This window comes from Stegostoma tigrinum, chromosome 40, assembly GCF_030684315.1.
Source record: "Stegostoma tigrinum isolate sSteTig4 chromosome 40, sSteTig4.hap1, whole genome shotgun sequence".
NCBI classification, from domain to species: Eukaryota; Metazoa; Chordata; class Chondrichthyes; order Orectolobiformes; family Stegostomatidae; genus Stegostoma; species Stegostoma tigrinum.
Window position 1 is genome coordinate 5667917 of NC_081393.1, and position 24648 is coordinate 5692564.

General features: G+C 57.7%; 1 protein-coding gene across 3 annotated transcripts in view; it reads right to left on the reverse strand.

Moving 5' to 3' along the window:
* Window positions 1-688: 688 nt before the first annotated feature.
* Window positions 689-24648, reverse strand: part of rassf2a (Ras association domain family member 2a) — a 63401-nt gene continuing 39441 nt past the window's right edge. For all 3 annotated transcript variants that reach the window (XM_048522991.2, XM_048522992.2, XM_048522993.2), the window contains exons 3-11: window positions 11694-11769; window positions 10077-10228; window positions 8977-9071; window positions 7842-8011; window positions 7014-7115; window positions 4456-4507; window positions 2628-2749; window positions 1799-1896; window positions 689-920 (exon numbers count right to left, since the gene is read on the reverse strand). In XM_048522991.2, coding sequence (XP_048378948.1) covers window positions 851-920; window positions 1799-1896; window positions 2628-2749; window positions 4456-4507; window positions 7014-7115; window positions 7842-8011; window positions 8977-9071; window positions 10077-10228; window positions 11694-11769 — 937 coding nt within the window. In that variant the 3' untranslated portion in view covers window positions 689-850. The remainder of the gene's footprint in view (window positions 921-1798; window positions 1897-2627; window positions 2750-4455; window positions 4508-7013; window positions 7116-7841; window positions 8012-8976; window positions 9072-10076; window positions 10229-11693; window positions 11770-24648) is intronic.

Genomic DNA, 24648 nt, shown 5'->3' on the forward strand with positions numbered 1-24648 from the left:
CCCGGCACTGGAACTGAAGGGAGGAGAGGGGATCCCCCGGCACTGGAACTGAAGGGAGGAGAGGGGATCCCCCGGCACTGGAACTGAAGGGAGGAGAGGGGATCCCCCGGCACTGGAACTGAAGGGAGGAGAGGGGATCCCCCGGCACTGGAACTGAAGGGAGGAGAGGGGATCCCCCGGCACTGGAACTGAAGGGAGGAGAGGGGATCCCCCGGCACTGGAACTGAAGGGAGGAGAGGGGATCCCCCGGCACTGGAACTGAAGGGAGGAGAGGGGATCCCCGGCACTGGAACTGAAGGGAGGGGAGGGGATCCCCCAGCACTGGAACTGAAGGGAGGGGAGGGGATCCCCCAGCACTGGAACTGTAGGGAGGAGAGGGGGCAGCGCTAATCTGGCCTGGTCTCAACTCAAGACACACAGTCCTGGTTCAACCGGCCTCTCCCTCCCTCCCCACCCAAGGCAATTCCAGACCAGATTGGAAACATTGAAGGAAAGAAGGTGGAGATGAGGAAAGGATGTTTTTGTTGATGTCCCAATAACATTGGCTGGATTTGTTTGAGCATCTCGCTTCTGAAGATGAAGCATCTGTTCCCAAGAGCCCAGGATAACCTCAAAGTGCTGGCCACCCCATCGAGGGACCTCCTCACCCAACCATCCCCTCCCCACCCTCCCACCCACTGCCCCCACCACCAACAGATGGAGACAACTGACAGTCTGGAAGGTGCCAAGGTCCCACTCCAGGGGAGGTCGAGAAGTGCATAGTCAGGGCATTGTCACCCAATATCAGCATCTGAGAGAGTGCCCGCTTCTAAATCTCTTGTGCCATTTGTCCCAGCCGCTGTGCCAGGACTCAGATCTGTGCCCAGGACTCTGTTAGCTCTTGCACCCGTGTCTCGAGAACAGCACGCATGACCGAATACCTGCAGAGAGAAACAGCATCATGTTTCTTCATCTATACTCAAAGACAGTGCGGTACTCCCTCAGAACTGCCCCGGGGCCTGGGGGGGGGGGGGGTACAGCAGTGGGACAGTGCGGGACTCCCTCAGTACTGCCCCAGGGCCTGGGGGGGAGTGGGTGGTACAGTGCAGTACTCCCTCAGTACTGCCCTGGGGCCTGGGGGTGGGGGGCTACTGCAGTGGTACAGTGCGATACCCCCTCAGTTCTGCCCCGGGACAGGGTCAGCCTGGTTGGGGGGTGCGCGGGTGGTACAGCAGTGGAATATGTCACACAACTCTTAGCTTCAGGGACGCTGCGGCACTCCCTCAGTACTGCATTGCAATTTCCTACTTAAACGCGTCATATTACTATTACATCCTCCCACTGGTGCAAACATCTTCCAAAGAAGTAACATCAGGGAGATATAGTAAGAATTACAAAGTTATTCTCTCAACCCGTGCAGGGTTTGGAGCTGTGACTAAAGTTCAGAAAGTAAAAATTCAGGTATTAATTGTCTGTCATGGACTGCCTTCCTGGCCCAACACATGAAAGTAACAAAAACCTGAAACAGTGATAATGGGAACTGCAGATGCTGGAGAATGCAAGATAATAAAATGTGAGGCTGGATGAACACAGCAGGCCCAGCAGCATCTCAGGAGCACAAAAGCTGACGTTTCGGGCCTAGACCCTTCATCAGAGTCCTTATTTATTCAAGAACCCTCACGCCATCCCCCTCTCTGATGAAGGGTCCAGGCCCGAAACGTCAGCTTTTGTGCTCCTGAGATGCTGCTTGGCCTGCCGTGTTCATCCAGCTTCGCACTTTGTTCTCAAAAACCTGAAACAGTTTGCGACATGAACTCACTTCCGTGTTAATTTCTTCACCTCTCGATCTTCCTCTTCCTTCAGTTTGACAATGAAACTCTGCAGCACTGGCATTTCAAACTTAATGTACTGAGCAACCTGGGGGGAGGGGACCGGAAAAGAATAGAAGATTCTGGAAATACACAAACAAGCAGATGTACTGAACAAGCCCAGTGGTTTCATTCTGAAAACACTGGTGGCAGGAGCAATCGCGGGTCATTAGAACAATGCACCAGTAACGCATATTCCCCTCCTTACTTCCTGAGCTTTGGCTGAGAATCCAAAAGGGGAGACAGATCACATTTTCATAAACCTCGCATGTGCTTGAACATAGAACAATACAGCGCAGAACAGGCCCTCCGGCCCTCGATGTTGCGCCGGCCTGTGAACTAATCTAAGCCCATCCCCCTACACTTTGCAAACATTTCTCATTAGAATGTAAAATTCCTATGTAAACATGTCACACTGTAATGATACTCTCCTGCCTGTGGTGGCACTGCAGCGCTTCAACAGTGCTTTCCGTTGCTTATTCTCCTGCCTCCAATTCTCCACTTGGTGTCAGTTATTCCCAGTTAACTATTGCATGGTTACAGCACAGAAGAGAAAGTCCTCAATCCTGTGTGCCCATAACATGACCTGGTCTATGGATTAATAGTTGAGTGATAATATTACTCTGCCATTATCCCCACTTCCACAGGTCTTGCTTTCATCCATCGGGAGTCTCCCACAGACCCTCAGCCCCTGTCAAACCCATCAAACAGCAATGGATTCCCAATTCCAACCAGACACACACAGAATCACAAACAATGAGACATCAAATAGGTACTCACATCGTAGGTGACCTCTTCCCCCAGATCCTTCTCCATCAGAAATATTTTCGCTATGGCTTCACAGGGTCCCTGAAGGATGCGGGAGATCAGGGGGTAGTCTGAATCCTTCAACTTGGTCCTTTCTGTCGAGGGAGCAAAGGTAGAGAGAGGGAAAGGGAGACAGAAAGAGAGATAGAGTCAGAGAGTCGGGGAGAAAAAGAGACCGAGAAAGATTCAGAGAGATACAGGCAGCAAGAGAGAGAGAGAAAAAGAAACAGGCAGAGCGGAACAGACACAGAAAGAGATGGTTAGAGAGAGAGAAAGACAGAGAGACAGAGTCAGAGAGAGAGGGAGAGAGAAAGAAAGAGAGAGACCGAGACAGAGAGAGAGAGACAGATACAGACAGATAGACAGACAGACAAAGAGAGATGGTTAGAGGGGGACAGAGAGAGAGAGGGAAGCATAGAGAGTCAGGGAGAAAGAGGGAGAGAGTACGAGAGAGAGATAGAGTGAAAGACAAGCAGAGAGATGGTTCGAGGGAGGGACAGCGAGAGTGAGAGTGTGAGAGACAGAGACAGAGACAGAAAGAGAATCAGGGAGAGAGAGAGGGAGATGGATAGAGACGGAGACACCAATTAGAGAAAGTGACCACACCCCTGAGTGAAATGGTTCCTCCCCCCTCCTCACCACAACAGGAGGGGTACAGTGTGCTCCGTTCTCTGTGACAATGTGACAAAGTGAGGAGGAGGTGGCTGTTCAGCTGTTGCAGCTTGCTGTGCCCTTCAGATGGATCATTGTCAACGTTCAGCCAGCCCCCTGTGCCAGCCTCACATCCGCTTCTCTCAATTCCCCTCTGAAATATCCAACAGTGCCCCATCTCAGGTGTGAATCACCTCAGCAATGGACCATTCGCAACCCTTTGGGATAGGGTATTCCGAATAGGACAAGAAACCTCTCTCTCGATCCCAGAATGATCAGCCCCTTATCCTGAAGCAGCACCTGGACTCTCCAGCCAGGAAGCCTGAACACCACTGCTATCAGGTTGAGGGGAGATGGAGCAAGTTCACCCAGCCTGTCTTCACGGAGAAACCTATCCCATTCCGAGCACTGGCCTGGGGTACCTACACCTGTACGGCCTGTGAAACGGCCCCCTCCTTCCTCAGCAATGCCCAGCCCCATGCTGCACAAAGCTGGTGATGGGCAGGCTTGGTGGGCAAGGCGGGCCAAATAGGGGGTCACAGGGATAGCCTGGGTGGGATGCTCTTCAGAGGGCCGGTGTCGATTCAATGGGCTGAATGGCCTCTTTCTGCACCCTGGGGATTCTAAGATGCATAGCACTGGTCTCACCTGCACACACAGTCTGACTTTGTCCCTCCCATCCCTCAAGGCCTGACCAATAACCACTGACATGCCATTCGGCCTCCTCATGGCCTTGCTAGCTCTGCCCTTTCTCCCCCCTCGCCAATATCTTGGAATACCCTCAGTGCTCTGACTGTTCGGTGAGGCTCTGGGTGGCTACGTGTGCTGTGGTGCTGCTGGAGGATGGCATCTATGGGACATTCACACCGCCCTGCAGGAGGAGCTGGTGTATCACCGGCCAAGTGGCACTCTTCCCCCCCACTCTCCCACTCCATGCTCTTGTTCAGGGAGACCATGCCCAGCCTTCACTCTGGCTCTTCTCCTCTTGGCAAACGAACGCCACGCAATGGTACCAGCTGTTGGGCCCAATCCGCGCAAAGTGCTTTGGATGTGACTTTGGCTCAATTGGGTCAATTGCTGTGCCCCCCAACTCGGAAATTGGTTGGGCAAGAGCTCAAGGTGAAGGTAACATCACAAGACACGTACTCACCTCCACTGGTGTGGACTATATAAAGTGCAAACTCATCAGAACTGTTCTCAATCTGAAACGAGAGGAGAGAGTGAAAAATGCCACATCACCAAATTGTTCTGTTCGCCTTGCACTTTCTTCGAGGATGGCAGCGGGGGAGGAGGGGGCATTGCCTACTCACTCACTCTGCTGCCCACTTCCACCACCCAATCTCCTCTCCCCTCCTCCTGAAGGGACCGGCCAATGGCACTCGGGCAGCCCCCGAAGAACAGGGCACAGAGGAGGCGTTCGGAACTGGGGTTGGGGGAAGCGGAGGCGGCTGATTCCTGGCCAAGGGGTGGGTTTGGCCAATCAGGCTGTGGAAGATGGAGGGATGGACAGATGGCTCAAACTGCAGACCACCTGGGGGCTCTCTGTGACGATGCCAGGGCTGACAACGGTGGGCCGGAGGCGGGTGTGCACACGCACAAGTGAAGCGAGGCACAGGAGCATTTGTTTCAGGTGGGGTTTCGGGGAGATGACTGGTCGGGAAGGGATTCCAAATGCCAGGAAGAGGTTTCATGGGGCGTAGAGTAGCGAGGCCAGTGGTGATGGGTGAAGGAAAACTCAGCCTGCCAGCGCAGGCAGCAGAGGTTCAACAAGGCCCAACGTTGTAGGTATTCTGGTATGGTCACAGTGGATAACAGCAGCAGACAAAGGAACAGACCAGGCCTTTCAGCCCATCGAGTCTGTTCCACCATTCAATTCATGGCTGATCTGATCATCTCCAACTCCACCTTCCTGCCTTTTCCCCCATAACCTTTGATTCCCTCACTGCTTAAAAGTCTCTCTCAGACTTGAATGCACTGAATGAGCCAGCCTCAGCAGCCCTCTGTGGTACACAATCCCACTGATTCACTCCCTTCTGAGAGAAGAGATTCCACCTTGTCCCTGTCTGACATGGGTGACCCCTGACTCTAAGATGATGCCCCTCTGTTTTCCCCTTGTGGCAGAGTCTCAGACCAAACTCTCCATACCTGCCCAGTGAAGCAACTTTACCAACTGTGGACCAATTGAGGGTTAGCGTAGGCTTGTTGGGCCGAAGGACCTGTTTCCATCACTGTTGGGATTCGATGAAATGTGAAAATTCTGTGAAATTGTGTATTTTCAATCAAGTCACTTCTTATTTTTTGTTCCAGGCAGCCGCAATAAGACAATCCCTCCATCCCCTGGATCAGCCAAGGAAACTTGCTCTGGACTGCCTCCAATGCCAACCGATCTTCCCTTAGGTAACTGTGTCCCCAAAACTGATCCCTGTGCCCAGTCCACTAGTTTGAACAGGATTCCAACATCTAAATAACACCCTTTCATCACTCTCTGTCTGCAATTAGTTAGCCAGTCCTCTATCTATGTTAATATCCAATCCCAGATACCATGGGCTCTTACGTTAATAAGTAACCCCGTGTGTGATACACCTTGTTGAATGTTTTTTTTCTGGACATTTGATTTACAAGGATGTTGCCAGCGTTGGAGGGTTTGAGCTACAGGGAGAGGCTGAATAGGCTGGGACTATTTTCTCTGGAGTGTCGGAGGCTGAGGGTGTGACCTTACAGAGGTTTATAAATTCATGATGGACATGGATGGGGTGATTACCCAAGGTCTTTTCCCCAGGGTAGGGGAGTCCAAACCTAGAGGGCATAGGTTAGAGGTAAGAGGGGGAAGATATAGAATGGACCTAAGGATCACGCAGAGGGTGGTGTGTGCATGGAATGAGTCGCCAGAGGAAGTGGTGGAGGCTGGTACAATTACAGCATTTAAAAGGCATCTGGATGTATATGTGATAATGGGAACTGCAGATGCTGGAGAATCCAAGATAACAAAGTGTGGAGCTGGATGAACACAGCAGGCCAAGCAGCATCTCAGGAGCACAAAAGCTGACGTTTCGGGCCTCTGATGAAGGGCCTGGGCCCGAAACGTCAGCTTTTGTGCTCCTGAGAGGCCTGCTGTGTTCATCCAGCTCCACAGTTTGTTATCCTGGATGTATACGTGAATAGGAAGGGTTTAGAGGGATATGGGCCAAATGCTGTCAGGTGGGTCTAGATTTATACAGGATGTCTGGTCGGTGGGGGAAGAGTTGGACTGAAGGGTGTGTTCCCCGTGCTGTACACTGCCATGTGTCTATGACTGTCACTGATTCCCCCTTTATCTGTCTCTAATAGCTGGAATAAATTGTCCAGGCTTTATTTCTCCCTTCATGAAGCCACGCTGACTCTGTTTGACCCTCCTCTCGATTTCAAAATACTGTGCTCTGTCACCCTTTCTGATAGGCTTGAAGATTTCTTTTCTTCTCCATTAACAGACGCGAAGCGAACTGGTTGGAGCTGCCGAGAATTCCCAAATGCAGGAAACGGCCGGGCCGTACGGCATAGCTTCACGGCAGCTCCCTCCCCGCCCCAAGCTGGACGTATTTGGAAGAAATTCTCCTTCATCTCACAGCACGTAGATCTCACCATTCGTGCCCAGTATCTCTTCCTTTCCTCTCCGCCCTCACCCCCAGCCCCTGTACAAGCAGGACCGGGTCCATGCCCAGAACCACTGACCTTAAACTTGTTCAGGAGCAAGTTGAGGACTTGAAGCGAGCTCATGGTACTGTTGATGCGAACGTTTGTCACTGAACCGAACGCTGGTGTGAAAACGGATGTCTGTGGGAAAGAAGAGACAGGAGTGTTTCATAAGACAGTGTTCAGGCTGACCGAGGGGCTTACATCACCACCAGAGTGCAAGGCAGCAAGAAACCCAGCTCTCACACACACACACAGTGAGAACGATGAGACATTGACTGCGAGGCCACTCAGCAACCTGAAGCTCTGGTCCTATTTCTCTCTATCTCCCTGTCTTTGCTGAGGTTACCCGACCCACTCAGCATCTCCAACACACTGTCCGTTCTCAGTTCCCATTCTCCAACATCGCGGTGTTCTTGTCGTGAAGGACTGGGTCAGGTCTTCGCCAGCAGACGCAAGTTCAGAGTCACTGGGCAGTGGATTGGGAGCAGGAGTCCAGGGGTTGGTTTCAAAGGTCCCTTGCACTCCGAGAACAGCACAGAGCTGCAGCGAACCTGCTCCATCTGAATCAATTCCTCGCTCCAGAGGAGATCAGGGAGACAGGTTTCCTGAATCCAACACCCCCGCCTCGGCCGAAGGAAGAGCCTCAGCAATAGTGCTTCCAGGCAGCTCCAGCTCTCACGCGCCGCAGGCTGGACTCTGCACCATGGCTACCGCTCACACCTCCTGGCTCATTAGCACACCCAATCTTCGAGTGATATTGGAGCTGGTAGCTGGGTTGGTGAGTCAGAGCTCCTCTGCTTCCCGGCGTGGTGATCCCACTGCCAATTGTCCAGGATGGGAGCTGGTGGCTGACTGGTCGCTTACCTTGTGGTTGTAGAAGTGGCCGTTGATTGAGAACCGATGGCGCCTGATCCTCTTCTTGTCGCTGGGGGAGCGCAGGTTGGCTCGCCGAACGATCAGAGCCCCCGCGTCGCTCTTGGTCCTCATCAGCTGGGAGCTACCTGCCTCTCCTGGGGGGCAGCGCTCCTGGGAATCTGCCAACACAAGGGAGCAAAGTCAGACCCCACTCTTCTCGCCGTCCCCGCTGCAGGCTAGCTCATAAATCCCTACTTCGCCCACCACCAATGGGCAGCCTACCCTCACCCACCCCCTTCGCCAGGGAGAGAACGGCTCACCTCCACAGGTAGGGCAGGGGGTGTCTGGGGGAGAAAGCAGAAAGCTACTAGTCTTTGGCAGCCCCAGCCTGGGACCTGGCCAGAACCCAGCCATCCCACATCCCAGAACCCAGTTTCCTGTGATGCCCTGTACTCCGAACTCCTTCACACGAGCAACAGAGAAGCCCGTGAGCTTTTTGGACCTTCATTTGGTGACCGGAAGGAAGTGGGGAGGAACTCCAAAGATTGATCCGCGGCTGGGTCAGCCCAACGCAATGGAAGGCCCAGTCAGAGCCAGTTTACACAATCCATCTCGGAGATAGGGGTATCACTGCGTTTGTTACCCACCCCACTTAAGTGCCCTTGAACTGAGTGGCTTGCTCAGGCCCCAGGGGCAGTTGAGAGTCAGCCACGTTGGCGGTGGGCCTGGAGTCACGGGGAGGCCAAACTGGTTCAGACAGCAGATTGCCTTCCCTGAAAGGCATGAGTGACCCGGATGGGTTTCTGGAACAACCTCGCAGCAGTCACACCACCAGCCGAGCCCAAACCGTCCGGGGTTCCTAACCGAGGGATATCACCCCCCCCCAATGCCAGGAGGAGAATCTAGGAATGCTCTCCGCAGCCTGGAAGCTAGAGTTCTCTCCTATAAAGACAAACTCAATTCCTCACTCTCCATCTGACAGCACAGATGTCGTTGTTAAAAGGAGGTAGAAGTCTGGTGGTTAAAACCCAAGGGGGACACGGGCCCACTATAGACTACAGGGCAGGTTCAAGGGGCTGAATGGCCTTCCTCGGGTGTACAAGATCGGGCAGTACCTATGGGATTTTACAGCTGATGGACTTACTGTCATCAGTGTGAGAGACAGGCTCCTTGTCCTCAGGCAGATTCTCGGCCTCATCCACTTTGACATCTGGGATGACAAATGTTGTCTTCAGGAGCCTGATAGAACAAACAGGGAGTGATCGGCAGGTGGGAACATAGCATATACATCATATCAGTGTATATTCAGGGTACGCAACCACTTCCCAGCTCCTCACAATCCTCTGTCCCAGTTTCACCTCCCTGATTCCCTCTCCATGCCCCACTACTCCCATGATCAGCTCCTCCTCCCCTTGTGATCCTGATCTCGCCCCCCACCCAACATTACCCCTGATATACGTCCCATTGTTCACCCCTCCCATTACGCCCTCGCCTTCTTTCCCCCTCACTATCCTGCCCTTCCCATGACCCCCACCCTTCACAGCTCTCCCCTTATTTCCCCTTCACCATCACCACCCCTCACTCGGGTGGTCGCAGGTTGAAGGTAGTGGGAGGGTAACAAATGGAGGGGGCAGTAGAGAGGGGCAGGATGATGACAGTGTAGTCCAAGGGTGTGGGGAGGTCCTGGGGAGAGGGGTGTAGACCCAGAGTGAGAGGAGGGTGCAGCCCCATCTGACAGGGTGTGGGGTCCTCAGTCCCCAGGCCGGTTGGGGGAGGTGGCATGCAGTCCCAGGCCGGGGTGGAGGGAGGATGGGTCACAGGTCAGGGGTGGGGTGCATGCATAGAGTCCCAGGCTGGGGATGCAGTCACAGGTTGGTGGGGGGTTTCTGTCCGAGGTGGGATGGGGGGGGAGTGTACAGTCCCAGGCAAGGGTTGGGGGGGGGGGTATACAGTCCCAAGTGGGGGTGGGGATGGGTGGGGTACAGTCACAGGCCGGGAGGGAGGATATCTGTCCCAGGCAATGGTCGGTGGAGGGGGGGGGGGGTTCAGTCCCAGACCAGGAGGGGATGGTGTACAGTACCAGGCTGGGAGGGGTGGGAGCATATAGTACCAGGTTGGCGGGGCGGGAGGACAGTCCCAGGCGACGGTGCGGGGATGCAGTTCTGGGTGAAAATCAGTCCCGAGGCATGGGGAGTTGGGGCAGTCCCAGGCGGGGGAGGAGGGGGGGAAGCGGTTGGTCCTTACCTGTTTGCCTCGATGCTGCAGCCGGAATGCCAGGAGGTCGAGGAAGGGGGGGGCCTGATCCTCTCATTGTCATCCTGCATCTGCAGTCGGATGGGACGCCTCAGCCCCCAGGAAATGTTCAGCAGCCCCTCGATGATCAACTCGTTCTCTTCCTGGAGAGAGGACAACAGCTTTGGGACAAAAGTGCCAGCAATTCACAAACAGCCTCAATGACAGGGACGAAAACGGAAGGACGGGCATGGCCGGGATAACTGTGCCCTCCTCACCTGTAACTGCACACCCCATCTCCAGTGGATACAGCTGCAGCTTCGTCACAGGGACTGACAAGGGGCATCCCTAATGCTATTTCAACTGCCCAAGGCATTCCCTTTGTGAATTGCTGCTTTGCATTCCATTCCTCATTGAGACAGCGCAGGCAACCATTGGGCCCAACATCTCTGCACTGGCTCATCAACAAGCCTCATTATCTTGTGCTCATCCCCCAATCCCCGACACACCACCTCGAACCACATAGCCATCCAATTCCCCTCCTGAATGCCTCCAATGAAGCTGCTTCCACCATTTTCCAGGCAGTGCGTTCCAGACCCAAACTACAGGCCGAGTTAGGAAGGTGTTATCTCACAGCCCCTTGCTTCATTTGCACCTCGCTTTAAATCTGTTCCCCTCTCGTTCGTGTTCCTTCTCCGAGAGGGATCAGCGTCTCCCTGTTTCCTCCGTCCAGCACAGTCCTGATTTTGGAAAAACTCAGATCTCCCTCTCAGCTATTCTCTCTCCAGGGAGAACAGTCACAAATTCTTCAAACTCCCTCCTCGCTGAAGTTTCTCACTTCTGGAACGATCTGTGCCAATTGCTTCTGCCCTTTCTCCAAAGTATTTGCATCTCAGCGAGAACGCGGTGTTCACTAACGTACATAATACTCCATCTGAGATCTGACCAGAATCTTATACAGGTTCAGCATCTGCCCCCTGCTCTTGTACTCTATGCCCCTGTTAATAAAGCTGAGAACGCTGTACACTTTATTCACTGTAATCTCCACCAAACCGGCCACAATCAGTGTCCTGTGCACTTGCCCACCCAGAGCCGTCTGCTCCTGCCTCCCCTCTCGAACTGTACCCCCTTGTGTAAGATTATCCTTCAATGTCCTTCCAAAGTGCATCACCCGACTCTTCTCAGCTTTGAACCCCATCTGTCACCTTTCCACCCACACCACCAACTTGCCAATGTCCTTTCGGAGTTTGAGCTCACTGCCACATGTGCCCTGCTCTGAGTGTGAATCAGCACCGAAGGGGCCTGTGTAAATGCCGCACTCAGAGGGACATAGACATAGACATGGACCATGTGTCCCACAACCTGAAGCTGGGTCTTACCACAGAATAAGGGGGGCAGAATATATCTGTGATATAGCACAGGCCTGCAACAGGGCAATCATCAGAAACCTGGGCAAACGTTTAGATGACGTGGACCCCAAGCAGTCAGTCGGGGAGGGGAAGGTCTAGGACTGCAGTTTTCACGGCTGCACATTGCAGTGTGGACTCAGGGGCTGACTACCTGCTTCCAAATCCTAAAAGGGTATTCAGTACAAACCACATCCAGTCGAAGAGAGGAGAGAGATCTTACCTCGCGGGAACGGAGCTGAGCTGTCTGTCCTTCGTAATAATAGTTATAGGTCTTCAAATGTCCCAGGAGTTCCTTCCTACACAAACAAAGCAAGCAATTATACCCCATCGCTGCACGACCCTTAGTGCACTGAGCTGGCAGACAGACGTACACTTCTCAATCATTGCTCACTCACCCCAAGCAGGGATGGGAAAGCACACACATAACATTGCCATGCTTTGTAGATATAAGCTCCAGCCCAGAGTCTTCTCTGTCCAAGGGAGCACTGCGCCGTGAGAGGATCAGTGCTGAGGGAGTGCCGCACTGTCGGCGGGTCAGTGCTGAGGGAGCGGGCACTGTCGGAGGGTCAGTGCTGAGGGAGCGGGCACTGTCAGAGGATCAGTGCTGAGGGAGCGCCGCACTTTCGGCGAGTCAGTGCTGAGGGAGCAGGAACTGTCGGAGGGTCAGTACTGAGGGAGCGCTGCACTGTCAGAGGGTCAGTACTGAGGGAGCGCCGCGCTGTCGGAGGGTCAGTGCTGAGGGAGCGCCGCACTGTCGGCGAGTCAGTGCTGAGGGAGCAGGAACTGTCGGAGGGTCAGTGCTGAGGGAGTGCCGCACTGTCGGAGGGTCAGTGCTGAGGGAGTGCCGCACTGTCAGAGGGTCAGAGCTGAGGGAGCGCCGCACTGTCGGAGGGTCAGTGCTGAGGGAGGGCCGCACTGTCGGAGGGTCACTACTGTGGGAGCGCCGCACTGTCGGAGGGTCAGTGCTGAGGGAGGGCCGCACTGTCGGAGGGTCAGTGCTGAGGGAGTGCCGCACTGTCGGAGGGTCAGTGCTGAGGGAGCGCCGCACTGTCAGAGGGTCAGTAGTGAGGGAGCGCCGCACTGGCGGAGGGTCAGGACTGAGGGAGTGTAACACTGTCGGAGGGTCAGTGCTGAGGGAGCGCCGCACTGTCGGAGGTTCAGTACTGAGGGAGTGTAACACTGTCGGAGGGTCAGTGCTGAGGGAGCACCGCACTGTCAGAGGGTCAGTGCTGAGGGAGTGCCGCACTGTCGGAGGGTCAGTGCTGAGGGAGTGCCGCACTGTCAGAGGGTCAGAGCTGAGGGAGCGCCGCACTATCGGAGGGTCAGTGCTGAGGGAGGGCCGCACTGTCGGAGGGTCAGTACTGTGGGAGCGCCGCACTGTCGGAGGGTCAGTACTAAGGGAGTGCCGCACTGTCGGAGGGTCAGTGCTGAGGGAGTGCCGCACTGTCAGAGGGTCAGTACTGAGGGAGTGCCGCACTGTCAGAGGGTCAGTGCTGAGGGAGCGCTGCACTGTCGGAGGGTCAGTGCTGAGGGAGGGCCGCACTGTCGGAGGGTCAGTGCTGAGGGAGTGCCGCACTGTCGGAGGGTCAGTGCTGAGGGAGCGCCGCACTGTCAGAGGGTCAGTAGTGAGGGAGCGCCGCACTGTCGGAGGGTCAGTACTGAGGGAGTGTAACACTGTCGGAGGGTCAGTGCTGAGGGAGCGCCGCACTGTCGGAGGGTCAGTGCTGAGGGAGCGCCGCGCTGTCGGAGGGTCAGTGCTGAGGGAGCGCCGCACTGTCGGAGGGTCAGTGCTGAGGGAGCGCCGCACTGTCGGAGGGTCAGTGCTGAGGGAGCGCCGCACTGTCGGAGGGTCAGTGCTGAGGGAGCGCCGCACTGTCGGAGGGTCAGTGCTGAGGGAGTGCCGCACTGTCGGAGGGTCAGTGCTGAGGGAGTGCCGCACTGTCGGAGGGTCAGTAGTGAGGGAGTGCCGCACTGTCGGAGGGTCAGTGCTGAGGGAGGGCCGCACTGTCGGAGGGTCAGTACTAAGGGAGTGCCGCACTGTCAGATGGTCAGTGCTGAGGGAGTGCCGCACTGTCGGAGGGTCAGTGCTGAGGGAGTGCCGCACTGTCGGAGGGTCAGTGCTGAGGGAGCGCCGCACTGTCGGAAGGTCAGTGCTGAGGGAGGGCCGCACTGTCGGAGGGTCAGTAGTGAGGGAGTGCCGCACTGTCAGATGGTCAGTGCTGAGGGAGTGCCGCACTGTCGGAGGGTCAGTACTGAGGGAGTGCCGCACTATCGGAGGGTCAGTAGTGAGGGAGTGCCGCACTGTCAGATGGTCAGTGCTGAGGGAGTGCCGCACTGTCGGAGGGTCAGTGCTGAGGGAGTGCCGCACTGTCAGATGGTCAGTGCTGAGGGAGTGCCGCACTGTCGAAGGGTCAGTGCTGAGGGAGTGCCGCACTGTCGGAGGGTCAGTAGTGTGGGAGTGCCGCACTGTCAGATGGTCAGTGCTGAGGGAGTGCCGCACTGTCGGAGGGTCAGTGCTGAGGGAGTGCCGCACTGTCGGAGGGTCAGTGCTGAGGGAGTGCCGCACTGTCGGAGGGTCAGTGCTGAGGGAGCGCCGCACTGTCGGAGGGTCAGTGCTGAGGGAGGGCCGCACTGTCGGAGGGTCAGTGCTGAGGGAGTGCCGCACTGTCAGATGGTCAGTGCTGAGGGAGTGCCGCACTGTCGGAGGGTCAGTGCTGAGGGAGTGCCGCACTGTCGGAGGGTCAGTGCTGAGGGAGCGCCGCACTGTCGGAAGGTCAGTGCTGAGGGAGGGCCGCACTGTCGGAGGGTCAGTAGTGAGGGAGCGCCGCACTGTCGGAGGGTCAGTGCTGAGGGAGTGCCGCACTGTCGGAGGCTCAGTGCTGAGGGAGTGCCGCACTGTCGGAGGGTCAGTGCTGAGGGAGTGCCGCACTGTCGGAGGGTCAGTAGTGAGGGAGCGCCGCACTGTCGGAGGGTCAGTAGTGAGGGAGCGCCGCACTGTCGGAGGGTCAGTGCTGAGGGAGTGCTGCACTGTCAGAGGGTCAGTGCTGAGGGAGTGCCGCACTGTCGGAGGGTCAGTGCTGAGGGAGTGCCGCACTGTCGGAGGGTCAGTGCTGAGGGAGTGCCGCACTGTCAGAGGGTCAGTGCTGAGGGAGTGCTGCACTGTCAGAGGGTCAGGACTGAGGGAGCGCCGCACTGTCGGAGGGTCAGTGCTGAGGGAGCGCCGCACTGTCGGAGGGTCAGTGCTGAGGGAGGGCCGCACTGTCGGAGGTTCAGTGCTGAGGGAGTGCCGCACTGTCAGATGGTCAGTGCTGAGGGAGTGCCGCACTGTCGGAGGGTCAGTGCTGAGGGAGTGCCGCACTGTCGGAGGGTCAGTGCTGAGGGAGCGCCGCACTGTCGGAAGGTCAGTGCTGAGGGAGGGCCGCACTGTCAGAGGGTCAGTAGTGAGGGAGCGCCGCACTGTCGGAGGGTCAGTGCTGAGGGAGTGCCGCACTGTCGGAGGGTCAGTGCTGAGGGAGCGCCGCACTGTCGGAGGGTCAGTAGTGAGGGAGCGCCGCACTGTCGGAGGGTCAGTAGTGAGGGAGCGCCGCACTGTCGGAGGGTCAGTAGTGAGGGAGCGCCGCACTGTCGGAGGGTCAGTGCTGAGGGAGTGCTGCACTGTCAGAGGGTCAGTACTGAGGGAGTGCCGCACTGTCGGAGGGTCAGTGCTGAGGGAGTGCCGCACTGTCGGAGGGTCAGTGCTGAGGGAGTGCCTCACTGTCAGAGGGTCAGTGCTGAGGGAGTGCTGCACTGTCAGAGGGTCAGTACTGAGGGAGCGCCGCACTGTCGGAGGGTCAGTGCTGAGGGAGCGCCGCACTGTCGGAGGGTCAGTACTGAGGGAGTGCCACACTGTCAGAGGGTCAGTACTGAGGGAGTGCTGCACTGTCAGAGGGTCAGTGCTGAGGGAGTGCCGCACTGTCAGAGGGTCAGTGCTGAGGGAGTGCCGCACTGTCGGAGGGCCAGTACTGAGGGAGCGCCGCACTGTCAGAGGGTCAGTGCTGAGGGAGTGCCACACTGTCGGAGGGCCAGTACTGAGGGAGCGCCGCACTGTCAGAGGGTCAGTGCTGAGGGAGTGCCACACTGTCGGAGGGTCAGTACTGAGGGAGTGCTGCACTGTCAGAGGGTCAGTAGTGAGGGAGTGCCGCACTGTCAGAGGGTCAGTGCTGAGGGAGTGCCACACTGTCGGAGGGCCAGTACTGAGGGAGCGCCGCACTGTCAGATGGTCAGTACTGAGGGAGTGCTGCACTGTCAGAGGTTCAGTAGTGAGGGAGCGCCGCACTGTCGGAGAGTCAGTACTGAGGGAGTACCGCACTGTCGGAGGGTCAGTACTGAGGGAGTGCCGCACTGTCGGAGAGTCAGTACTGAGGGAGTGCCGCACTGTCAGAGGGTCAGTGCTGAGGGAGTGCCGCACTGTCAGAGGGTCAGTGCTGAGGGAGTGCCGCACTGTCGGAGGGTCAGTGCTGAGGGAGCACCGCACTGTCAGAGGGTCAGTGCTGAGGGAGTGCCGCACTGTCAGAGGGTCAGTGCTGAGGGAGTGCTGCACTGTCAGAGGGTCAGTACTGAGGGAGTGCCGCACTGTCAGAGGGTCAGTACTGTGGGAATGCCGCACTGTCGGAGGGTCAGTGCTGAGGGAGCACCGCACTGTCAGAGGGTCAGTGCTGAGGGAGTGCCGCACTGTCAGAGGGTCAGTGCTGAGGGAGTGCTGCACTGTCAGAGGGTCAGTACTGAGGGAGTGCCGCACTGTCAGAGGGTCAGTACTGTGGGAATGCCGCACTGTCGGAGGGTCAGTGCTGAGGGAGTGCCGCACTGTCGGAGGGTCAGTACTGAGGAAGTGCCGCACTGTCGGAGGGTCAGTGCTGAGGGAGCGCCGCACTGTCGGAGGGTCAGTACTGAGGGAGCGCCGCACTGTCGGAGGGTCAGTGCTGAGGGAGTGCTGCACTGTCGGAGGGTCAGTAGTGAGGGAGCGCCGCACTGTCGGAGGGTCAGTGCTGAGGGAGCACCGCACTGTTGGAGGGTCAGTGCTGAGGGAGCGCCGCACTGTCGGAGAGTCAGTGCTGAGGGAGCACCGCACTGTCGGAGGGTCAGTGCTGAGGGAGCGCCGCACTGTCGGAGGGTCAGTGCTGAAGGAGTGCCGCACTGTCGGAGGGTCAGTGCTGAGGGAGCGCCGCGCTGTCGGAGGGTCAGTACTAAGGGAGTGCCGCACTGTCGGAGGGTCAGTACTGAGGGAGCGCCGCACTGTCGGAGGGTCAGTGCTGAGGGAGTGCCGCACTGTCGGAGGGTCAGTGCTGAGGGAGCGCCGCACTGTCGGAGGGTCAGTGCTGAGGGAGTGCCGCACTGTCGGAGGGTCAGTAGTGAGGGAGCGCCGCACTGTCGGAGGGTCAGTGCTGAGGGAGCGCCGCACTGTCGGAGGGTCAGTGCTGAGGGAGTGCCGCACTGTCGGAGGGTCAGTACTGAGGGATTGCCGCACTGTCGGAGGGTCAGTGCTGAGGGAGTGCCGCACTGTCGGAGGGTCAGTAGTGAGGGAGCGCCGCACTGTCGGAGGGTCAGTGCTAAGGGAGGGCCGCACTGTCGGAGGGTCAGTACTGAGGGAGTGCCGCACTGTCGGAGGGTCAGTGCTGAGGGAGCGCCGCACTGTCGGAGGGTCAGTGCTGAGGGAGCGCCGCACTGTCGGAGGGTCAGTGCTGAGGGAGGGCCGCACTGTCGGAGGGTCAGTACTAAGGGAGTGCCGCACTGTCGGAGGGTCAGTACTGAGGGAGTGCCGCACTGTCAGAGGGTCAGTGCTGAGGGAGTGCCGCACTGTCAGAGGGTCGGTACTGAGGGAGCGCCGCACTGTCGGAGGGTCAGTGCTGAGGGAGTGTAACACTGTCGGAGGGTCAGTACTAAGGGAGTGCCGCACTGTCGGAGGGTCAGTACTGAGGGAGTGCCGCACTGTCAGAGGGTCAGTACTGAGGGAGCGCCGCACTGTCGGAGGGTCAGTGCTGAGGGAGCGCCGCACTGTCGGAGGGTCAGTGCTGAGGGAGGGCCGCACTGTCGGAGGGTCAGTACTAAGGGAGCGCCGCACTGTCGGAGGGTCAGTGCTGAGGGAGCGCCGCACTGTCGGAGGGTCAGTAGTGAGGGAGCGCCGCACTGTCGGAGGGTCAGTGCTGAGGGAGCGCCGCACTGTCAGAGGGTCAGTAGTGAGGGAGTGCCGCACTGTCGGAGGGTCAGTGCTGAGGGAGTGCCGCACTGTCGGAGGGTCAGTAGTGAGGGAGCGCCGCACTGTCGGAGGGTCAGTGCTGAGGGACCGCCGCACTGTCAGAGGGTCAGTGCTGAGGGAGTGCCGCACTGTCGGAGGGTCAGTGCTGAGGGAGTGCCGCACTGTCGGAGGGTCAGTAGTGAGGGAGCGCCGCACTGTCGGAGGGTCAGTAGTGAGGGAGCGCCGCACTGTCGGAGGGTCAGTGCTGAGGGAGTGCCGCACTGTCGGAGGGTCAGTAGTGAGGGAGCGCCGCACTGTCGGAGGGTCAGTGCTGAGGGAGAGCCGCACTGTCGGAGGGTCAGTACTGAGGGAGCGCCGCACTGTCGGAGGGTCAGTGCTGAGGGAGTGCCGCACTGTCGGAGGGTCAGTGCTGAGGGAGTGCCGCACTGTCAGAGGGTCAGTGCTGAGGGAGTGCCGCACTGTCAGAGGGTCAGTGCTGAGGGAGTGCCGCACTGTCGGAGGGTCAGTGCTGAGGGAGTGCTGCACTGTCGGAGGGTCAGTACTGAGGGAGTGCTGCACTGTCGGAGGGTCAGTACTGAGGGAGCGCCGCACTGTCGGAGGGTCAGTACTGAGGGAGCGCCGCACTGTCGGAAGGTCAGTACTGAGGGAGCGCCGCACTGTCAGAGGGTCAGTACTGAGGGAGCGCCGCACTGTTGGAGGGTCAGTGCTGAGGGAGTGCCGCACTGTCGGAGGCTCAGTGCTGAGGGAGTGTAACACTGTCGGAGGGTCAGTGCTGAGGGAGTGGGCACTGTCGGAGGGTCAGTGCCGAGGGAGTGCCGCACTGTCGGAGGGTCAGTGCTGAGGGAGTGGGCACTGTCGGAGGGTCAGTGCCGAGGGAGCGCCGCACTGTCGGAGGGTCCGTAGTGAGGGAGCGCCGCACTGTCGGAGGGTCAGTGCTGAGGGAGCAGGAACTGTCGGAGGGTCAGTGCTGAGGGAGCGCCGCACTGTCGGAGGGTCAGTGCTGAGGGAGCGCCGCACTGTCAGAGGGTCAGTGCTGAGGGAGTGCCGCACTGTCAGAGGGTCAGTAGTGAGGGAGTGCCGCACTGTCAGAGGGTCAGTACTGAGGGAGGGCCGCACTGTCGGAGGGTCAGTGCTGAGGGAGCGCCGCACTGTCGGAGGGTCAGTGCTGAGGGAGCGCCGCACTGTCGGAGGGTCAGTGCTGAGGGAGCGCCGCACTGTCGGAGGGTCAGTGCTGAGGGAGCGCCGCACTGTCGGAGGGTCAGTACTGAGGGAGTGCCGCACTGTCAGAGGGTCAGTGCTGAGGGAGTGTAACACTGTCGGAGGGTCAGTGCTGAGGGAGTGCCGCACTGTCGGAGGGTCAGTGCTGAGGGAGCGCCGCACTGTCAGAGGGTCAGTGCTGAGGGAGTGTAACACTGTCGGAGGGTCAGTACTGAGGGAGTGCCGCACTGTCAGAGGGTCAGTGCTGAGGGAGTGTAACACTGTCGGAGGGTCAGTACTGAGGGAGTGCCGCACTGTTGGAGGGTCAGTGCTGAGGGAGTGCCGCACTGTCGGAGGGTCAGTGCTGAGGGAGTGCCGCACTGTCGGAGGGTCAGTGCTGAGGGAGTGCCGCACTGTCGGAGGGTCAGTGCTGAGGGAGTGCCGCACTGTCGGAGGGTCAGTGCTGAGGGAGTGCCGCACTGTCGGAGGGTCAGTGCTGAGGGAGTGTCGCACTGTCGGAGGGTCAGTACTGTGGGAGTGCCGCACTGTCGGAGGGTCAGTACTGAGGGAGCGCCGCACTGTCGGAGGGTCAGTGCTGAGGGAGTGCCGCACTGTCGGAGGGTCAGTGATGAGGGAGCGCCGCGCTGTCAGAAGGTCAGTGCTGAGGGAGCGCCGCACTGTCGGAGGGTCAGTACTGAGGGAGCGCCGCACTGTCGGAGGGTCAGTACTGAGGGAGCGCCGCACTGTCGGAGGGTCAGTACTGTGGGAGTGCCGCACTGTCAGAGGGTCAGTACTGAGGGAGTGCCGCACTGTCGGAGGGTCAGTGCTGAGGGAGTGCCGCACTGTCGGAGGGTCAGTCGTGAGGGAGTGGGCACTGTCGGAGGGTCAGTGCCGAGGGAGTGCCGCACTGTCGGAGGGTCAGTGCTGAGGGAGTGGGCACTGTCGGAGGGTCAGTGCCGAGGGAGCGCCGCACTGTCGGAGGGTCAGTAGTGAGGGAGCGCCGCACTGTCGGAGGGTCAGTGCTGAGGGAGCAGGAACTGTCGGAGGGTCAGTGCTGAGGGAGCGCCGCACTGTCGGAGGGTCAGTGCTGAGGGAGCGCCGCACTGTCAGAGGGTCAGTGCTGAGGGAGCGCCGCGCTGTCGGAGGGTCAGTAGTGAGGGAGTGCCGCACTGTCAGAGGGTCAGTACTGAGGGAGTGCCGCACTGTCGGAGGGTCAGTGCTGAGGGAGCGCCGCACTGTCGGAGGGTCAGTGCTGAGGGAGCGCCGCACTGTCGGAGGGTCAGTGCTGAGGGAGCGCCGCACTGTCGGAGGGTCAGTGCTCAGGGAGCGCCGCACTGTCGGAGGGTCAGTACTGAGGGAGTGCCGCACTGTCAGAGGGTCAGTGCTGAGGGAGTGTAACACTGTCGGAGGGTCAGTGCTGAGGGAGTGCCGCACTGTCGGAGGGTCAGTGCTGAGGGAGCGCCGCACTGTCAGAGGGTCAGTGCTGAGGGAGTGTAACACTGTCGGAGGGTCAGTACTGAGGGAGTGCCGCACTGTCAGTGGGTCAGTGCTGAGGGAGTGTAACACTGTCGGAGGGTCAGTACTGAGGGAGTGCCGCACTGTCGGAGGGTCAGTGCTGAGGGAGTGCCGCACTGTCGGAGGGTCAGTGCTGAGGGAGTGCCGCACTGTCGGAGGGTCAGTGCTGAGGGAGTGCCGCACTGTCGGAGGGTCAGTGCTGAGGGAGTGCCGCACTGTCGGAGGGTCAGTGCTGAGGGAGTGCCGCACTGTCGGAGGGTCAGTGCTGAGGGAGTGCCGCACTGTCGGAGGGTCAGTGCTGAGGGAGTGTCGCACTGTCGGAGGGTCAGTACTGTGGGAGTGCCGCACTGTCGGAGGGTCAGTACTGAGGGAGCGCCGCACTGTCGGAGGGTCAGTGCTGAGGGAGTGCCGCACTGTCGGAGGGTCAGTACTGAGGGAGTGCCACACTGTCAGTGGGTCAGTGCTGAGGGAGTGTAACACTGTCGGAGGGTCAGTACTGAGGGAGTGCCGCACTGTCGGAGGGTCAGTGCTGAGGGAGTGCCGCACTGTCGGAGGGTCAGTGCTGAGGGAGTGCCGCACTGTCGGAGGGTCAGTGCTGAGGGAGTGCCGCACTGTCGGAGGGTCAGTGCTGAGGGAGTGCCGCACTGTCGGAGGGTCAGTGCTGAGGGAGTGCCGCACTGTCGGAGGGTCAGTGCTGAGGGAGTGTCGCACTGTCGGAGGGTCAGTACTGTGGGAGTGCCGCACTGTCGGAGGGTCAGTACTGAGGGAGCGCCGCACTGTCGGAGGGTCAGTGCTGAGGGAGTGCCGCACTGTCGGAGGGTCAGTGATGAGGGAGCGCCGCGCTGTCAGAGGGTCAGTGCTGAGGGAGCGCCGCACTGTCGGAGGGTCAGTACTGAGGGAGCGCCGCACTGTCGGAGGGTCAGTACTGAGGGAGCGCCGCACTGTCGGAGGGTCAGTACTGTGGGAGTGCCGCACTGTCAGAGGGTCAGTACTGAGGGAGTGCCGCACTGTCGGAGGGTCAGTGCTGAGGGAGTGTAACACTGTCGGAGGGTCAGTAGTGAGGGAGCGCCGCACTGTCGGAGGGTCAGTACTGAGGGAGTGCCGCACTGTCGGAGGGTCAGTGCTGAGGGAGCGCCACACTGTCACATGGTCAGTACTGAGGGAGCGCCGCACTGTCGGAGGGTCAGTGCTGAGGGAGCGCCGCACTGTCGGAGGGTCAGTACTGAGGGAGTGCCGCACAGTCGGAGGGTCAGTGCTGAGGGAGTGCCGCACAGTCGGAGGGTCAGTGCTGAGGGAGTGCCGCACTGTCGGAGGGTCTTTGCTGAGGGAGCGCCGCACTGTCGGAGGGTCAGTGCTGAGGGAGCGCCGCACTGTCGGAGGGTCTTTGCTGAGGGAGTGCCGCACTGTCGGAGGGTCAGTGCTGAGGGAGCGCCGCACTGTCGGAGGGTCAGTGCTGAGGGAGCACCACACTGTCAGATGGGCTAGTGCTAAGGAAATCTAACTGATGGTGTTAAATAAATTGAGGTGTGGTTGGAAAGAAATAATGGCACAGAGCTATCCTTGGTGGACGACCAGTGCTGGAGGCGGGGTCAGGAATTCATGCTTTGGTAAGGCATCGAAATTTGCCTCCTTGCCCCCTGTAACACCAATAGCGAGGCTGATGACCTGGCTATCACACAGTGCACTTCGTAAATTTGCAGGCACTTATTCTCAAGCACTCAACAAAACTGCACAGCAGAACTCTTCAAGTGAGCAGAACCTATGTGGAGATGCTTTTCTGGAGCGAGGGGCACTGTAGAGAGGGAGAGGACATCTTCAGCTCTTCTCCCACCCCTCAACCAGCCAATGGTTATCGCTGAACAGGACAGACAAGGGTCTGATTCTGAGCTGGCAGTCCACAGCCAGTGTATTGTGCACATGTAACTAAAGAGTGACTTGCTGCTAAGGGACTGTTCATACAGAGGAGCTATCTCTCTGCAAAACCCAGCCATGTTCCAGGCAGAGTCCAGGATCAGAGACCTTCAACGTTCTCTTGAAATCCCGAGGATCAGGGACGGGATTTGTAGCTTTAACGTGAATAGAACAGAACTTGTCCCATCCAGTCACCCTACTGTTCATTCATTGTATGTGGGTGTCACTGGCTGGGCCTAGCATTTACTGCCCTGTCCCTAGTTGCCCCCCTGAGAAGGTGGGGGTGAGCTGCCTACTTTAACCGCTGCAGTCCATGAGCTGTGGGTTGACCCACAATGCCCTTATACGGAGGGAATTCCAGGATTTTGTCCCAGCAACACTGAAGGAATGGCTGATGTATTTCCAAGTCAGGATGGTGAGGGGCTTCAAGGGGAAATTGCGGGGTTGGAGGGGGGGGGATGATGTTCCCATGTGTCTGCTGCCCCTGACCCTTGTCTGGATGGGAGAGATTGTGTGTTGGGAAGTTCTTTGCAAGCTGTTCAGATCTCAATGAAACAGAGGAGAGTCAATCATCACGTCTGTGCCAGAGATCGGGATCATGTTGTGGGGTTGGTTTAGGGGCTGTTATGGGGCAGTGGCAGGGTGTCACTCCCTGTGGGCCTGAAGCTGTCACACTCAGGCCCTGTTGGCCATGGAAGGTGTGTATATCATGTGGGCCCACTGCTGATTCTCAGCTTGTCAGTCCTTCAATCTGCCCAATGGCAGGTGCTAGAGAGACTCTGAGAGAATCTGATGGTGAAGCAATGGCCAACAAAAGACTGACAGCAATGATAATCTGATTCCAGTCATTCATTTTTCACTCGATCTCAGAGATCTCCACGAGCTCCAAGGTAAAATAGTCAGGTGCTGAAATCGAGGGGTGAAAATGCTGAGAAACTGCTGATTCTCCCTCACTTCTGACAATATTTTGGTCACAGCTCACACACACAAACAGGCGCAGTGAGAACAGCACAGAAGCAGGCCCTTCGGCCCACAATGTTGTGCCATTTGTCATTCCAAATTAAACTAATCCCTTCCGCCTGCCCTTGGTCCTTACCCCTCCATTCCTTGCATATCCATGTGCTTATCTAAAAGCCCCTTGTATCTGCCTCCATCACCATCCCTGCTAGCACACTCCAGACTGTCCTCACTCTCTGTGTAAAAAGCCTTGCCCCTCACATCTCCTTTGGACTTTCCCCTTCTAACCTTAAATGCATGTCCCCTAGTTTTAGACATTGCAACTCTGGGAAAAGGATTCTGACCGTCAACTTTACCTGTGCACCTCATAGTTGTGTAGTCTTCTATCGAGTCTCCCCTCAGCCTCTGCCGCTCCAGAGAAAACAAGCTGAGTTTTTCTAGCCCCTCCTTACAGCTCATACCCTCTAATCCAGGCAGCGTCCTGGTAAACCTCTCCTGCAGCAATTGCCTAAGTGTGTCCTAACCAAATTCTTATGAAGCTGCAACATAACGTCCTGACTCTTGTACTCAATGCCCCGACCAATAAAGGCAAGCATGCCATTCGCCTTCTTTACCACCCTACCCAGCAGTTAAACTGCTTCTCAACCTCTGCTAATACTTCAACTTGGCCCTTCGTGTATTCAGAGACTTTCTTGTCAGTATTTCCATGAAGAAAGACATGGAAGCGACTGAACTCAGGGAAATAAATAGCGACGTCTCATAAAGAGTCCATATTACAAGACAGGAAGCACTGGAGCACTGAAAGCACATAAACGTAGATAAATCCCCAGAACCAGTTCCAAGTCTATCCCAAGACATTGTGGGAAGTGAGGAAAATGATTGCAGGGCCTCTGGCAGAGATATTGTGTCATCAATAGCCACAGGCAAGGTGCTGGAAGACTGAAGGACGGATAACATGGAGCCACTATCTCAGAAAGGCTGCAAGGAAAAGCCAGGGAGCTACAGACCAGTGAGCCTGACATCAATGGTGGGCACATTGTTGGAGGGAATCCTGACAGAGAGGATTTACATGTGTTTGGAAAGGGAAGGACTGGTTAGGGATAGTCAGCATGGCTTTGCGCGTGGGAAATCATGTCTCATCAACTTGTTCGAGTATTTTTGGGCAGGTGATCAAGAAAATAGAAGGTAGAGTGGTGGATATTATCTATATGGACTTCAGCAAGACTTCCATCAAGGTTGTGTGTGGTGGACTGGTTAGTAAAGTTAGATCACATGGGATCCATGGAGAGCCAGCCAACTGGCTACAGAATTAGCCTGATGGTTGGAAACAGAGGGTGGAAGAAGGTTGCTCTTCAGACAGGAG